Raw genomic sequence first — 18,197 nt, 5'->3', positions numbered from 1 at the left:
ACTGCAGCCCTTGGATGTCCTGTGTGTCCCTATAAGCAAAACCTTACTGTTTGTTATTACCAGTGCCTTCAGAAGCCAGAGATGGTCCCATTAGCATAGTGGTAGCACACACACAACTTGCAACACTTTCCTCAAAAGCATCTGATGTGCTTAAATAAGTACAGCCCTAAACCATGTCTGTCTTTTATCATGAGGATTCTGGGAAATATTTATCCTTCTTTGTAGCTAGGATTACTAACTCCACTTTCAGAGTACATGTTATCAGACATGTTAGTCACATACTTAATAATCCAGCCACAAGTTGAGGATTGCAAAAGGAAAAGCAGTTTTATTTAGTTGTCAACAGGTGCCACTAAACATGGAAAACAAGTTGGGTTTTCATGTTTTGCAATGCACATGCTCATAAAAGATTAAGTTTAAATTACATGCAAGAGACTAAATTTCTTCACACTTTACAAAACAAGTCTGAAGCAAATAAAATGATTGTACATGACATTTACATTAGAAAGAGTATGCTAACAGTTGTAGCTTCCATAAGCACGTCCACGTTCAACCCCTTAGCCAAAAGCTGCCCCACAATTCGGGCATCTTCTCTGCCTCAGTGCAAGACAGAACAGAATCCCAATTGGAAAGAATACAATGGCACACAAAACACCAAGACAGGTGAAGGTGTCCTCCAACACGCCAACCCTGTAAAAATGGAAAACAGACTCAGTCAAGGACACTCACCAACGTTGCCCCAAAGTTACCACTTTGTGATCTGGCAGTCACCAAAACCCACACCATTGCATAGAGCAGGATAAGGCACAAAGAGTTTGGGGGTTTTTTTCCCTTTAAAAGCCTTTTATTTTCATAGCTTGCAGCAAAAGGTTTTTGAATTACACAACTTAAAAACAGGAAATTTGCAGGTGATCAGACTGTAGATAAGTCTAAAAGGTGTAACTCAAAGTAGCTGTTTAGTTGCAGAGAGCAACCATTTCTCTATCACTGCAATCCAGGACTGGTACTTAGAACAAAACATAGCCACCACACCTCTGAGCAGTTGTATCAATTCCAAATATTGGTTAATGCAAGTACACTGAAGAACACACACAGGTGTAGCACATCCTATACAGTGGGAACAAGTCACAGCACTCTCACTTCAGAAAGCTTTAGCATCAAAGCCTGTGCCTCTGCAGCCCTCTCTGGTCCCTCATAGCTCTTCTGTATTCTTGCATCCTAGCTCAACTAGCCTTGCCAAGTAACTACACAGCAGTAAAAGATCACAGATTCAGGACAGAGACTGTAAGCAAGTATCAAACTTTGTTCCTTGCTAACCCTTCTTGGGCTCAAGTTTTTCTGTATAGGTGAGGATACAGTTTTCTAGAACTAAACCTTAGTGTCACTGAAGTTTACTCTCATAAAAGTGAAAAGAAGCCTGCTTTTAAAATAATTAATGACTCTTCTGGAATGATACCGTGCTAAAGATTTAACTGTACCAGTGTTATTATACTGGTTATTGCACACCAAACAACTCCCATTTCTCAGCTTTTTAGGTCTTTTACAATAGTCAGCAGTCACACTTGTGTCATATGCTTTGCCTAACTAGTTTCCACAATAATCCTGGGGTGAACCCTCTCAGTTCATTCCACCTCAAGTCTCCCACACTATATGTGCACTAGAGCTCTTTCAGAAAAAAATAATTCTTGTTTTCTGAATGTTTTGATCTGATGATCTGGTGCTTTTTCTCAGCTTCTTCCTAAGAGAAAGGTTTGCACGGGCAGAGAGTTGTGTAACACTGGTTAAGGGCTTCTGGTGAAACATCCAGCTCGTGCCTTCAGTAAGCAAGTGAAAACCATGGCTAACAGTGAGATACAAATAGGTTTGTTTCAGTCTGTTACTTCAAATTAATACACAACTTGGCAATGTCTGGTTCCTCCAGTTGTGAGCACCTTCTCTCAGATGTGCTGGCATATCTTTCTTCAGAAAGCACAAGTCAATGTAATTAACATACAAAGGGCTAGGTGCACTGGGCATTTAGGGCTCTGACGAATTTAGCAGGGTAAGAAGGACTTTAAAATTCTAGCTGTAGATTTACAGTGAAAGAGTACTTCAAATGTCAGCACTGCATTGTGGAAGGTGCCAATTAAATGTGTACAGGACTATGCTAACTACTCACATTCAGGCTTCCTAAATCACCAGAACAGCTCAGAGGTGCAGCACTACTGCCATAAGCTGTTTAACAAGTTTATTTCTGGTAGCTAGACAAGTCCAAAGGCCAAACAGGCACCACTATTAAAATAACCCTCAGTAGGTGTTTCCGGTTTCTACTTCCAAAAACTGATATTCCCTTTAGAACCGTAGGAGAACCTACTATCGATGTCATTCAGCTCCAGCTGAGTCCCGACTGCATGACCACCCTACATGAGAAATCCTGTTTCGGCACAGTTCTGTGACAGCAGAAGTTTACCTGAATTTCAGTCCCTGGCTTCTTTCTGAAGCGTTCCCCCAAAATGAAGGCAGACAGTAAAGCCTGAGTATTTAGACTTAAGAAATTTGAGCAGCTATACTGAATAGTCAAAATTTGGAGTTTAGAAAAACACTTGAACGAGATGTGTCCTCTTAAGATTCCCTGGTACAGTGAAAGTCAACAAAAACAGAGCTAAGTGACCTTGAAATACATGCTACCAGCAAGGTGCCAAGGCCAACAAGTTGTTGTTTCCCTACAGAGCACTCACAGACAACCCATTGTACATGTAAATAGAGTGAAGGAAGGAAGATGCAGACTCGGAGACCATTTCCTTACTGTAACTAGCTAAAACATTACAACTTGATTAAACTTAAGAACCGTTCCCCTTCCCCTCAACCATCATAAGATGCCAAAGGCTGCTCAAAGTGTTCTTGATACTCTGCTGCTTACCAACTTCACATTCAGCTCAAGCTTTCAACATCAGTCCCCTCCTTTTGATGAACTTAACTTTATTTCTGTTTACAGAGTTCTTGTGATAGAATTCGACTTTATATTTGGTATAAAGGTATTGTTAGGGTTTCATATCCTCAAATAACACTCCTTTAAGGCAACAAGTTAGAAGCTGTAGACTAATGCTCAGATCACCATACAGATTCTGGGCTCAGCACACAAGTGCCCCAAAGCTCAGACTGTTGTAGCCTGTGCTGTTCCTTGTGGCTAATCCTACAAACTCAGCGTAACATCACCCCTCTGTTCCTTGTGAGCCAGGCATGCACACCACCAGAGCTCCATCTATCAGCACAAGCACTTTATTTTGCCACAACAATGTAAGATTACTCTTCAACACTGACATCTGTGTGTCCAGAGAGAGAACAATGAGAGATCAGCTCTGCAGAAGTGTTCTGCTTTTATGACAAACTCTCCGGGACTTCAGCTCCTACCATTTTTCCCCAGAGCTGGGACACATTTTGTAGAATTGGTTTCAGTGATGTAGGCACAACCTTTTTTTCCCATGGCTCTAAAGCACTTCAGGAAAGCCTCCTCAAGCACAGAAAAAGTTTCACCTCTCTCTCCAGTCCCTTTTACCTCCTATTCCCACACCTCTATCACCAAATCACAAATCCAGGTATCAACATTGGCTTAAAAAAAAACAAAAAAAAAAAAAACAAAAACCACAAACAACAACAACAAAAAAAAAACACACACACAAAAAAAAAAACACAACAAAAAAACTTCAAAAGTATCCATGATACTGCCCAAATTCATAAAACCACCTTTCTCCAGGATGGAATCGCCATATTCAGCACAGTGCTACAGTCAGCACAGGCTGTAAAGGACAATGGTTCTGGCACATCACCCACAGATACTATTGTCAATACTAGAAGTAGTAAAAAAACCCCTAACATTTACTAAGTACTTTGTGCAACAGTTGCGGTATCAGTAGTATCTTGTTCTCCAACTGAAGCAAAACCGATGTTTAAGGCATCAAGCATAAGGTAACAATGGAACTTTTTTCTTTATAAATAGATTTCTTTAAATCTTCTCCAAAAGGATATGACAGTCTCCACCGACGGGACCTAAACAAACAGACTGCCATACCAGACAGCTGGTCTAGCGTACCTACCAGGGTTTTGTATTTGATTCAAATTCCTGATTCTTGCCACAATGAGTTGGTGACTTACGGAATGTATGGACTTAACACACAGAATCCTACTTCCATTTCTGGTATTTCTACTACAAGTTTTAATACTGACCATCAACTACAGACACACTCGGCAGCAGCAAGAGCAAGTTTCTTGGAAATAGCACTACTGATTGTCTTTGTGATGCAGTTTACCAGAGCTCTCTTCTGTAGGTCAGGTTTGGCAATGCCTATGTCTGTCCAACTGATACTGCAAGTGTTTCTTGTGGGACTGACAAACAGAGTTGTGTGTGCCATCAGCTAGCCTTTACACTTCTGCTGGCATGACGACAAGTACGACCAGTGGGTTTATGAAGGTCAGAAAGGCATCATGTATCCCCTACCTGGCACGCAAAGCATTTCTACCTCTCCAGCGAGAGTGCTGACAAGCTACACGATACGCCAGCAGACAAGGAGCCAGGCCATTTCTGCTGCAAAGCAGAAACTCACCCTTGTCTTGGCACGTTAGTCACTGACTCACAGCACCTGCCCTGCACCACTTCAGCAAACAGCACAGAAACTACAGGCACTAGACTTGCTCAGCTTGGTTAATATTTATTTTTAGTCTGTGTCTAGTGCTCTGCTACAAAGAACTTTAGCCCAGGATTCCCATCAGACCATAGGAGCAGTGTCTGCTTCCCTTCCCCTCTTACCACTGGGCATTCCCCAGCAAAGTGAAGTACCAATGGGGGAAACAGTCAGAGGGGGTAGTACTGCCAGGAAAGATATGGAAAGAGTTCTTGAAAAATTATGAACAGAACAGCAGTCACTGTCACTACTAGAAAAAAGGCAAATATCATACAGGGGTGTATCATGAAGTAAACTTTTCCATATACTCTGGATTGTTAATGCTTCATCCAGAACATGATACGCAGCTTTGGTCTTCACTTAAAAAAAAAAAAAAAAAGAAGAAGAAAGAAGAGAAAAAAAAAGATGTGGGTTAATGCGAGAGAGTCAAAAGGAAAGAAAAATAGTAAAGGAAATGTAGCTCCCATCAACTTACCCTTACTGCTCAACTTTCAAGTCCTAACCCCAAACCAGTTGTTATACCATTAGCCTGTACCAGGAAACATCAAAATCTGCTTGCTAGGTCAAGTTCAGAGCATACTAACCCAAGCAGACACGCTTTTAAAGCAGAGTTGAAGAGCCTCCTATTAACACTTGCTTCCAGAGACTTCCAACTAGCTGGCCTACCTGAGCATATTATTGTGGGGGGGTTATATAGCACAGCTCAAGGCTAAGAGGAAAGCTTTAGCAAAATTTCTTTGCTGTACAACCTCTTTGCCTAGGGCATATCTGGACATTAAAACTGTACAATTACATTGCAAATGACCCTCAAAATTAGACTGCAATTAAAGAACAGAGTCAGTAAACAAGGCTCTCATACCATCAACTTCATTCACCAGGGAAAAGTTGTGCTACTAGAAGTGCCATCTCCAGGGAAGAATCTGCTAATAGGACTGAAATGCAAAGCGATACAGAGCTGTTGAGATAGCCAGACTGGTTACAGATACAGTGATAGAAAGGACACTAGCATTCAACTGAAAATGGCAAGCCTGGATGCAGAAGTTGAAACTTGTGGAAATGCACGAAATGCCGAGCACCCTCAGACCACATAAAAAGCAGCAGTAGAAGCTCAGAAGGCGAGGCCTCTCCTTTTCCCCCCTCCACAGGTTAACCCAGTAACATACTATATCTGCTGAGAGGCTCAGACACAATCTAGATGTTTCTGAGTAATTAAAGATTTAGGCAGTTTTCAGTACTACAGATCCATCCAAGAAAGGCAAAGTCCCTTTTCCAGGCATTTCCATGACACCAAAAATCACATTACTAAGTGCAGTACACAGCACGTTAAGGCTATTGTATTTCCTGCTGTTACACTAATGCCATGTTTTTCATTCACACACACTGAGCATTCCCTTCCTGCAGGCATTCAACTTGTGCTTTGTTAGTGTTTTTGTATCTTCTCCTTGTCTCTTAATAATTCCATATTCAGCTCCTGCCCTGAAGCCTACCTTTGTGCCAAGTAAGCCACTGTGTTTAGTTGAGTATAAGCAGCCTAATTTTGATCTGACCTTTAAGAACACCGCACTAATTAAACATTAGGGAGGGATCAATCAGGGTACTTCTGGTCAGCCCCCAGCAGCAGCAAACACAAACATAGATGACTGCTGTCTAACCCATTACAATCAACCCTCTTAATCAGCTTGCAAGGCCCAAGTCTATTGGTCAGGAGATGTCCCTGACACTTCAAATAGAATTTATTTTAAACTCCCTTCCCCCTAAACAGAGTTATTCAGAAGTGTTTTGTGCTAATGCAAAATGCCAATTAAAAAAAAAAAATAATAAAGGAGTGGGGTGGAAATCACCATCCATATTCAACACCAGACCCAGGGAAAAGGAGCAGCAAGGGACAAAGCAAGGCACAGGAAGCGTGGCTGGGTCAGCGACAGAGGAAGACCAGGGACAGTACCGCCAAGCAGCAGACCAGGACAGCTACAAGTGATGCTCATTTGGAAAGCCTACCAGAACTGTACCTACGTGACCTCCCCCACAACATACCTGTTATTTCAGAGCCAGGTCCTACCACATCTATAGCAGTGTGCTTACTACTACAGCACTGGCTACACAAACGCTTTTTGGCTTCTGTCGATTTGTGTCACCACCTAATTTTGGATGAACACTTACCCGATCACTGCTAAGCCAGTTACTAAATTTAGGAGAAAAAAAAATCCTTTTTATTACAGAGAATGAGTATTTTCATTTTTGCTTGTGTATCTTACCTGAGCTGCAGAGTAATTAGAGACTCCATATTCAAACTGTAGATTCACTAATGTAACCAAACATAAATTTTGTTCTAGAGCACAAACCACATAAAAGCTGATTATAACTGCACCACTCCCACTCTAAAAATAAAGTGGAAAGGTTTATTTATACTGCAAGCAGTGTCTTGGATTTAAGCTACAACTGCAGCTGCAAACTCCATAAAGTAAGGTCAATTATTCCTGCTGACAGCTATTTAAAACCAAATTACTTTTCAGACAATCCCCTTCTTGAAAATAGTCTTAAAACATTACTATCTTAAGTCAAATGCTCAGGATCAGAGGGCCAATAGTGAGGGCTGCAGACACAGCATCAGTACAATTTAACACGTGCATTTTTAGACTTAACACTACATCACACCATTTAAAATGCATGCTTATCAGCATTTTTCTTCCCTTAGAAATAATGTCAAAGGGTCATCCCAGGTAATCAGAGACAGTCTGGTTGTACAACAAGCTCTGCAAGACCTGAAAAGAAACTGCACTTCACTTAAGGGTGTCTCCAGCTGTCTTCTACACAGATATTCCCTCACTGATCAAGCGAGTGGAATTTTCAAATCAGTATCCCATCCCTCCTGCCACTGAGGCTGGTTGAGTTTTTAGCTTTAGATTTCAATGGAAACATCAGACTAGTGACAAGCACGGACTTTGGAAGCTGCACGCCAAATCTTTAATTTTGAACATGAAAACAAACACAGGTAGCTTTTCTTTATGTCTGTCCTAGCTAATGCAACAACAGCAGCTAGGTCAAGCATGTTTAAATTTCACCTGCAAGCAGCAGAAGAAAAAGAATTGACCATTATATATGTAACTGCTGAGTAAGCATGGGATGTTTACAGTTTTGATTTCCATGAAGGTGGAAAGGTGCCAGCTCCTCTAGCCTCAGCTTGAAGGCACACTGCACAGTTGTTGAGCCGTATTCCCAGAAAGGAGCCTGAATCTGTAGACAGCCACCGGCTTTACCCTCTTCAACACAAGCTGTACATGTATGTAAACGCAATTATCCTTAAAAGTCACCTTCAAGTAAGGGACACCACAGTCCTTGCAGGTTTCTCTGAACTCCCTTATGCTTTAGGCCCCACTTCCTATGCCGAGGGCTGGCTGCAGAGCCAGAGAAATTCTGGCAATGGGAACAGCCTGTATCTAGCTGTTGTTTGTCTTGAAATGCTTACACATCACCAGCCTTCTCTACTGCAGTAGCACCACTGCTTTAATTCCAGTTCTGAGAACACACTAATTAAGAGACAAGCTTCACGGCTTCACACCAACAGCCTAGCTGCACAAACGAGGCTAAGCACGCCAGCTAAAATTCTCTGTAGATGGTGGACACCTATCCATGGTGAGCTAGGCTGAGACCTGGTGTGTTTCTTCCCTACTTGTCTGCTTACACAGCCAAATCAGTACCACCTCTGGTGACCAACAAACAAGACCAGTTTCCTCCTCTCACCCAGAACAACTCATTGCTACAAAGAAATCCTAATTATCAGAATACAGACACCAAGACAAATGGTGACACTAATAAAAAAAAAAAAAAAAGCTATCAACTCAGGCCAGTGACAGACTGGGCATTAGGGACCAGATTATCATTTTTATATGGTCCCATTAGGGAATATATTCCTGCTGAATCTTATTAATTGCATGAGGTCTCATTTATTAGAAAAATGTGTTTTGATTATTGTCCAAAAATCAGTTCAGACCAGTAGAACAAAAATCCTCAGAAACAGCAAGAGCTATTCTGTTCTCACTTGGGACCCCATTAACAGGCTCACCACCTCCTCTCTTCTGGGCTTAGCTAACAGGCTGCGTGCCTCTGCTGCTAGGCTGGGGGGAAAAAAAGAGTTAGAGCTATCCCAGTCACTAATTCCAAACGGCAGAGTCACGGCATCTGCTCAAGCCTGCTGTATCAAGGCTTTCTTCTTTGCAATCACGTGCATAAGTCATTGCTGAATTTCATGCCCTAACTGCTCCAGCCACCAAATTACAGCACAGCAGGGATGAACGCCCCAAACTGCCTCAACAGCAAAGCTGCTACAAAAAGCTGCAAACTGTAGTATAAGGGAGCTACACTGATTTCCAGCACAGGCTGATCATCTTTGCAACAAAAACCAGTGTCGGGAGCTGCTGCACTATTATAGCTATTCCTCTTCATAGCACTCTTGAAAAGGTATTTTGAATCGCAAGATTCAAAACGATCTCCAGCATGTCAGCCTGCTGTCAGAAACTGAAAATCTGCAGGTTTTCCTCAGAATATCAGACCTGCTCCCTAAATAGTGAGGGTTTTTTTTTTTTTAAATTCCTTGCATATTTAACCAGTACATATTATGAAATTATATTAAGAATATTTACATAAAGTTTAAATATAGTTGTTGTGAATCACTATAGAAAACCTATATCCTGAACGGCCTTCTATCAAACCACACACATCATTTGTGATTGAAATAATTGAAGTAAAACCAGAAGACTGAAATTTTGAAGAATTTGATCACCTAAGTGCAATATTCCCCAGAGTCTATTCTCTCAGAATACACTTAATTGTACTTAATTGAAGAAAACCAAAACCTGAAAACTACTACTTTGTCAAGTCAAAAAAAAAAAAAATTTCACACCACGCCACCACCCAAATGAACAGACCAAAAAAAAAACCACCCAAAAAAACTGTGGCAGGGAGAAGGCTGTAAGAGATCTAAGAATAAACACAGTTTTAATCAAACTTGACTAATCTTCCAGTCCTGGAAGAAGCTTCAGTATTGTTATAATTTGGGACCCACTGCAATACTTCTCAAGCAGATGTTCTGTAATTGTCAGAAGAGAAAGTCACCAGAATGCAGCAGCATTATGTCCTTTGCCTCACCCTTTCTTCCAAACAACTGAATACTTGTTAAAACAGGAAAATAAAAACCCAACAGGGCCCATCACAGGCTCTGTCCCAGATTTTAAAAGAACCAGCTTTTGCAAACATCAGATTAAGAGAATGTTTTCACTAATTTTAAAGGGATCTTTCTTCTGTTAAGTAATAGGAAAGCAAACATTCCTTTGCAGTTTGTTCCACCCAACAACGCAAGATGGAGAAAAAGAAAATGAAAGTGACCACAAGAGAAGCAGCCAGATTGCATTCTCCAAGCTAAAAAGATAATTACACAGATGGATCTCTAAAGTTAGTGGCTGTAATGACTCAATCTGTACTTAGGAACATAAAATAGTTTAAAAGCAGGACTTGGCCGATCCTTAGATGTCAACTACAAGCAATAAAGCTGACAAGATTCTGCAACTCAGTTTAATTCTCTGTACATCAGGGTTGGGAGAACTCACACTAAGACAACAGGACTACAACCACTCCAGATATTTTAATAATGCAAGGAAGGATGGAACATACATTAATACTGAAGTCTGTAATTAGAAAGTAACACTGACCAATGATGAATGAGGACGATCTGACTAATTAATAACTCTAAGGAAGAGGTACAGCTTGCAAGACAGGAGAGTCATCCCTCAAATGCAGCAATGCTTCAGAGAGAGAAGAAAAAAAAAAATGCAATTACATAGTGACCAGGAGCATACTACCTACTTGTAGAGAGGCTGCTTTTGGAGATACTTTGTACTTTTCATGACTTCATACCATAAATCAAGCCTAAAGATCAACTGTACTGTAGCTCACTTATTAATCACAAGATCATTCGTGACTGCAATAAAATAGATTCCTACCCAAATAACAGACCAATATGGCATATTTTAGGTTGGAAATGGTTTTGATTTCAATTAGCAACATTCATAAATACCATAGTGCAAAAGACTGGTTTGTATTTCTGATGGTAGAAATCCTCTCGATGGGCTTTAGCCTACTCTATCAGTTACATTATTCCACAGACACAAACAAGGCTTTTTCCTCATGATCTAGAGCAGATGGACTTCTCTAACAACCATGCACAGCATTAAATCAGAAGAGTAACAGGATGACTGACTCAGCAGTTTAATAACAAAGTTTTTTGTGTACCATTAATAGCTTTTTATGTTTATCAATGCCCTCTCAACAACTCTTCTGTTCTGTGTTGTATCCAGAGTGTAGCTGCATATTGCATGCTTCACAAAATAGGTTTCCAGGCCAAGGAAGTAAACTAGAGCTATGTTTAAGGTCTGGAGAAGTCAAAGTAGGGATTATGAGCTCTTTCTCGAAGAGAAGCAGCCAGTGTGACCTTCCAGAACATGAACCCTGACCCTTCAGACTGCCATGAATATTTCTAACATCATGCTTCCCATCCAGCCCCCCTGTCCTTTCTCTTGAAGTACCAGACTATCAATTCCCTAACTAGTCAAAAGACAAACAATCTGAGATTTTTCCCTCCTACACTGACACTTTGACTCTTCCTCTAAAGAAAATTAGGAAAAAACATAGTGATACTGCAAGGAAGACTATGACACACCATTACTAGATACAGTTACTTGTCCTTGGGATTCCCTGATTAAGAATATTTCAGAAGCGCTGAGAAGAGTTCTACAGTTTAAGCAGTGCAGTATTATGATGCCTCATAGTAATCAATCTGTTCTAGTTCTCCTCAAAGCTTTTTTTTCCCCCCACAGCCTAAGACTAAACCTGGGGATCTAAGGCTAAACAAGGTTTTTGCAGAGGTTACTTTGCTTTAGGAAAGAGTCCACAATGTACAGAGCACTGGGCACCTCCAGCAAAGCAAGTCTGATGACTTAAGAAAACTATTCAAGTGAGGTCACCTAAAAACACCTTACAAAAGATTGCTCATTTTCCCGAATTTGGCAAAAGTTAGATATTATACTTGCAAATGATTGTTTCAAAGGTGTGTCCTAGAGCATCCCAGGATAACTTCCAGACAAAAAAAAAAAATTACTAAGAATAGCAGCAAGAGCCTACCAACCTAAGTCATTGCAAAGACCACTTCCTTAGTAAAATGGTTTGAGATTTATTGGGTTTAGGGCCAGAAGGCCTGTATAAACACACTGCCTGCCTTTTACCAAGCAACACGTAACATCTTGTGATGAGCTAAAGCATAAGCATTTTAATGTAATTACTCAGGTGGCAGGATCTACCACATCCTCCAGACTGCTCAGTGGTTACTTGCCCTCACTGTTCAAAACATACAACTTCTAGATCAATAGCTCTAGCTGGTACAGGTTTTTCAGCCTTAACTAGTGGCATTTCAGCAGGCACCTGTTTTTCCATAGCACCACAAGATACTTCTTCTTTGAGTCCTCCTTTGAAGGCAGGTACTGACTCTCAAACACCAATTCTAACAAAAGCAAAAGGCATCTGGGGGACAGCCTCTGCCACTATGACAATCTCCATCACATTCATCACACTGAAATCTGGTATTGTTTCAGCTATTCTAGCAAGTCTGTTTCCTACACATTTTGAAATGGGTGAGCAAGGGCTCAGACTTGCAGAATATTAAGTGCCTCCTCGCAAGATACCACTTGGGTAGGGAGGGTAACTCCCATACCTTTTAACAGAAGGGGAATGATTCTGCATTTGGGTCAGAGCTGGCCAGGCGCACCAGTAGCGATCTGGCTGCCCTCACCCATTAGTTCATATCCTGGGATGAGAAGAACTGAGAAGTGCAAAGGGACTAGAGCTGACTTACAGCACTAATGAGGAAACAGAGAGACACCTTCCCTTTTTTATGGCTGTTATCTCTGAGGGGGAAGTTGTTCTCTTGTTGCAACTCCAACTAATAGCTGACCACTTTTTCTGGTTTCCACCACTTCATCAGATTAACACTTTGAATGAAATACATTAATCTTTCTGTTCTTCTGCAGTAAAAGGACTTTTAAAGTAAGAGATCTTTTAAAGCCTTAAGATAGTGATGTTTTCAACCAATACTGACAATCACCCTGCCTGGTTTTGCACAGTCTGGATGTTGGGAACGGGGACACACACGACAGCAGCAAAAGCCCTTCCACACGACTGCCAGATAACCAGAAGTGACTATGGTCAAAGATTACAGAAAGTTTCACAATAAAATCACGTTACTCACTATCACTGGGCATAAACACATTGGAAAGGACTTCCTGTCATGCTCTCCCCCAAGAACTGACCCTTTACATCTGTGACTGAACTGCCTTTTCATTAAAAATGCCACTTACAGATCTTCCTCCATCATAAAGAACAGATTCATGTTTATATATAAAGTCTACTGTATGAATTATAGCAGTTGTCATGAGTCCACTAGGACAAGCTCATACGACATAAATTAAAGCACTCCACTGCTAAATTTCAGTGCTTTTTGAATTAATTCTATTCTAATACACACACATAAAGAGAAACTATTGAAAACCAAGGAACTATATGGATAGCTGTAATTTAAAAACTCAGTCTTGGGTTTTATTTTATTTCTCAACTAGAGAACTATTTTACCTGCAGGCAGGACAGCCACCGACTACTACTACAGAAGTGGTGGTAGCAGGCTGTTGAATAATGGTGTACGTGCTCGAATAATTTGGCTGTGATGTCGGTGGAGGAACAGCATACCCTAAAATAAGAAAAAAAATCTCAGTCACTGCACATAAGGCACAAAGAACAATGATAATAATTAGAAAGTATGGAAACAGAACATGAAAAAAATAAATAGAAATGTAGTCTTGATTAAGTATTTTAAGAAGCTCTATAAAAATCAGAGTTGGAACACACTACTCGGCACATCTAATACCAAAGCCACTTCATAAACCCAAGTATCTAGCACAATTTAACCATCTAAAAAGGACACTGAGCTAATAATTAACTCTAAGAATTTGTTTCAACGCTGTTTGAGCGCCAGGGAAAAACAGTTTAAACAAACTGATCACAGCTTTCACTTCTGGACATAATGTATCAGGTTATGTCCCACTCCATCAGACAAACCAGTTGAAACAGAATCAATCTTCCTCTGATTTCCAGCTTAACCTCCACATAGTAAGTTTATAACTGGAGAGAGAGGTAGGAATGATAAGATGCAAGTGGAAAGGAAGCAGGTTGCATAGCACAGAAAAGAATAACCACCTTTCAGAAAATCCACGTTGTTAGTGAAAGTGTCATTTTAACAGCTGCAGTCAGAAAACAAAAGCCCTTAACTACTGCATTAACATTAAAAATAAAATTTAAAAAAAAGAGCTTTTTAAAGGCATGATTAGACGTATGCAGTGCAATCATACAGTCAAGGTACACTTTGCCCAGGTATAATCCATTTTGAGCTTCTCTCCCAGCACAGAGTTCTCAGATTTTCTTGAATCAAGTTATGCATCTGTAAAGTCCATCAACCTCGCTACTTAAAATTAAACTGAAAATAATCAATATTTGTATTGTAGCAAAATAAGCTCCAAGTTATTAGCAGGAATTCAATCTACGGTTCCAGCATACAACCCAATGCTTGATGACCGGGGTCAGTGTCTGCTCTATTCAGGGTATTTTTTGTAACTTTTGAAGTATTCCCTTAACTCTACGGAGTCTTTTCTGAGAGGCTACTTCTTTCTTTGACAGAGGTTACTATTCAGTTATCAAAAGTACTGTATCTACTCACCTGCTTAAGTCTCTCCAAGACTACTGAAGTGTATCAGAAAAAAACAAACATTAACCAGAGTCCAGTGAAGAGCACGCAAAGAAAAGTGCAAGTCTGGGGTCTGTTTTACTGCTAGCACAGCTGTGCCTCTTTGCCATTGTTCTGAGGCAGAAAACCCAGACACCTGAGGGACGCATGCAAACTCAGTCAGCATTTTGGGGAGGGCAAAACACAAACACGACGTTACACCTCAGAGGCACCTGGGGAAGGAGGGGAAAGGGAGGTGGCGCTTTCAAACACCTGGATCCCCTGCGCACCCCCCTCCCTGCGCTGGTTTTAAGCGTGGAAACGGAGGCGATCCACCCGCCCCACGCCGAGAGAGGCTCAGGAGTTTCTCCCGCTCCATCGGGCAGCCCCTCAGCGGCGCAGGCCACGGCCCTTCTCCACGGCCTGCGGCCCCCGGGGCACCGCCAGCGCCCCTCCAGTCACCGGGGGTGGGGAAGAGCCTCTCCAGAGCCGCCCCCACCCCAGGGAAGGGGAGAGCAGGGCGTAAGCTCTCCCCTCCACACGCCGGGGGCCCCTCGCATCCCAGCCCCCCGAGTTGGCGGCCAGCCCTCCCCCGCCGCCTCAGACCCACCTGCGGCAGCCGCGGCGCCCGGGTAGGGGTAGGGCGGGGGCGGCTGGAAGCCGGGTTGCGGGGCGGGGATGGCGCCGTAGTTGCTCTGCCCGTAGTCGTAGCCCGCGCCCTGGGCGGCGGGGCTGTAGGCGGGGGGCCGCTCCTGCAGCAGGGGCTTGTTGTCCATGCTGGGGGGGCGCGGCGCTGCCTGCCCGCGGAGCCGAGCGGCGAGCGCCGGGAGGGCGAAGAGGAAGCGGCGCCCTCGCCTCAGTGCCCAACTTGGCGGGCGCCGCCCCTCCGCCCCGCCCGGGGGCGCCGGAGCTCAGCGGCGGCGCGAGCGCCCCGCCGGCAGCGCCCCGCGCATTCGGGGCCGGGCACGAGGGACGGGCGGGGGGAGCGGCCGAGCGGCCCCTGGCGCGCGGGCGGCCCCTCCCCGAGCGCCCCGCACGGCGCGGGCGGCCCGGCTGCTGCGCTCGCGGCCGGTCACAAGACTGCGCCCCACGTGATGCCGCTCCCCGGCGGCGCGGGGTGACTCGCCGAGAAGCGCAGGGAACCCTCGGCCTTAAAGGGGCCGCGCCGCCGCCTGCCCGCCGCGCGGCCGTGCCCCGGGAGCCGCCTGCCCTTCCCGCTTCTGCCCCCGGTCTTACGGCCGCAGCAGGGCCGTGAGCGCGCCGTGCTCCCCGCGTTGCCCGTGTGTTCACGCGGGTGGGACGGGCTGCTGCACGCCGCCTCGAGCCACCGGGCCCGCACGTTATTTTTTAATTAAGCCGATGACAGATTTTTAACATGCTCGCTGAGACCCTTTTTAGCATCGCTTTCCTTCAAGTGCTTCTCTCCCGACGTGCTGGAAACTGGCGGCCCGAACGGGACGAGGCTGAGCCTCGCCGTTGGCTGGGTCCCAGCTCATGTCAGGCGGTTGTAGCTGGAGGGTCGGCTCAACCCGGGGTGACCCCGAGAACGTTCAGAGGGACGCGGCAGGTTATCAAATCTGCACCTGCGATAACACCAAGAGCCACCTGGAATCGTTCAGTAGCCCAATGACTTCAGCTGAGCTCTGGGAAGATGGAAGGGGTGAGAGAGCGGCACTGTGCCCCGTGTGTGTGTACATACCTATTCTGTGCCTGTGTTTGTGTTTACAAACAGAACCCCCGGTCTGAGGGAAAATCAAAACTCAGCAGAAATAGTGCTGTGTTCTGCAGGGACTTGTGCAAACTCTTACATCCCTGCTGGGAAGAGCTGAGCTTGAGTGTTAAAGGAAAAAAAAAAACAAGAGCTCTGGGGAGTGGGGGGTGGCACAGAATGGGAATGCTGTAAAAAGAGGGACTTTTTGAAAGACTGAGGAAAAAGCAGAAGAAAACTCATGTGGTTTGAAGAAAACTAAAGTTAAACATTAAAGGAAGGAAGAGGAAGGCAAGGGGGATGCTGCTTTCTCCTGTGTAGCAGACTAAAGGAACGAGTTCAACAGCACTTTCACCAGGCTGAGCTGCTTCGAAATCCAAGTTCTCAAAGGTCAGACAGCTCAGACCAGATGCTGAAAGATCTTAAATGTCTTTTATCACCGTTAAAATTCTGGCCTCTTCCCTCCACACCTTCATCCCTTGAGCTGTCTGATTCACCAAACCTTTTGTTTTTGAAATATGCACAGGTTTGGCCTTCACTACAGGTACGAAAAACAGCCCCTATCGCCACGGCAAACACGGAGCGACGCCCATGATAGCGCTCCTGTGCAGTAGGGAAGGTTTAGCCCCATCTCATAGGACGAGGGGAAAAAACATAAAAGAAGGAACGCGATTAAACGGTTTGCCTCAAAATCAAATTCTTGAAACAGATAGGGACGGCGACTACACGACCGCAAATCCAAGCCAGTGCCAGCACCACATGATGGTGAGAGGATCCCTGCTCCTCACTCCAGTTTGCAGTGCCTGACTCATCTGGAAGGAGCACAGCTCATGGTTTGTAGTGACATTTACAGACCGCTCCTACTCTGAGGAAAGCTTTTGCTTACTGTAACTGGAGCGGTATAAATATTACATGAGGCTTTTGAAAGAAAAATCTTAAAGCACAAATGCAACACAGTACTTCCTCATTAGGGGAAAGATACTTCCCTAAAATGAATGTCAAGTGACGAGGAAAAATCCTGCTTTTAAAGAAGTGAGATTTGGGAAAGTGTGGAAGAGCTGACAGCAGGGAAGCTACCCACACGAACCATCTCTGACAGTGTTAGGACAAGGCCGCAAAACACTGAAACAGGATTTAAAGTATCTTGACTATGCTTTGGACAGAGCAAAGTCTTCCATAATAACGAGATATTAAAAAGCTTGCAAAGTTAATTTCGGAGGGCTCTAGCCTTGCCTAGGTCAGGGATGTGTCCCAGTCACAGGGGAAGACCTCCCCTAACTGCATTTTCAATACAAACTGCGGTTTGCTGTGGTACACTGCAGGTTGTATTTAGACAGCTACAATTATGGGCAAAACTGAGGGAAGTCTCCACAGCCGACAAGGCCTAGCAACCTTAACTGAGCGAGACCTGGTTCACTGAAGGTAACTCCTTCCTCCTGAGTCGTGCAGTAACCACAAAACTGAAGGACAGAAGTAGGAAAGGATACCTGGATGTTTTCTCTCTTGGTTTTGCAGGGCCTCAGAGCCCCGTTCAGGGGAGCCCTGGGGTGCACCCTTCACAGGCCACAGACTGGGCGTGAGGTTCACATTAACCCAGTGCCCCGGGATTATACAGCAAATCCACTGTTCAAATAGATGGCAAAATGAAAATCTGTTTACATTTAGCTGTTTGTTTTTGCAAAACCTTTCTCTTGTTAGCTCCTTACAGAATGGAAATCTCTATTGCAACAACAGCAACTGAACAAAGCAGGGCTCAGCATCGGACACCCAAAGCAAGCACGAGCTTTCATAAGGCATCAATTAATTCCTAAATTTTACATCAACTTACAGACATAGCAGAGCCACCGACCACAAAAAGGTTACATGCTGCCAGTGTTCTGGAGAGCATTCATTTGGTTTCACATGTGAGGTCCTTCTTAAAATAAGCATGAGAAAACTGTACTGGTTGTAAATGACATATGCAAACTCTTCGCATAATCATTCATGCTGCCATGCTGTAAGATTACAGGACTGT

The 18,197-nt window shown here is 43.7% G+C and overlaps 1 protein-coding gene across 1 annotated transcript; it reads right to left on the bottom strand.

Moving 5' to 3' along the window:
* Positions 1 to 301: 301 nt before the first annotated feature.
* Positions 302 to 15,407, bottom strand: BRI3 (brain protein I3). Its single transcript, XM_068423270.1, has 3 exons — positions 15,086 to 15,407; positions 13,332 to 13,446; positions 302 to 690 (listed from the first exon to the last, which is right to left on the bottom strand). The coding sequence occupies exons 1-3, from the start codon at positions 15,249 to 15,251 to the stop codon at positions 558 to 560; spliced, it is 414 nt and encodes a 137-aa protein (XP_068279371.1). The 5' UTR covers positions 15,252 to 15,407; the 3' UTR covers positions 302 to 557.
* Positions 15,408 to 18,197: the final 2,790 nt, after the last annotated feature.

This window comes from Nyctibius grandis, chromosome Z, assembly GCF_013368605.1.
Source record: "Nyctibius grandis isolate bNycGra1 chromosome Z, bNycGra1.pri, whole genome shotgun sequence".
Lineage (NCBI taxonomy): Eukaryota > Metazoa > Chordata > Aves > Nyctibiiformes > Nyctibiidae > Nyctibius > Nyctibius grandis.
Note: the sequence above shows the minus strand (reverse complement) of the source record. Positions and strands in the feature narration are given on the sequence as shown.

Excerpts from the sequence above, each read along its gene's own strand:
- BRI3 (XM_068423270.1), bottom strand. The coding sequence starts at position 15,251 with ATGGACAACAAGCCCCTGCTGCAGGAGCGGCCCCCCGCCTACAGCCCC. Across the intron at positions 13,447-15,085 it reads GGGCGCCGCGGCTGCCGCAG|GGTATGCTGTTCCTCCACCG; the intron begins GTGGGTCTGAGG and ends TTCTTATTTTAG. Across the intron at positions 691-13,331 it reads GGTGGCTGTCCTGCCTGCAG|GGTTGGCGTGTTGGAGGACA; the intron begins GTAAAATAGTTC and ends CCATTTTTACAG.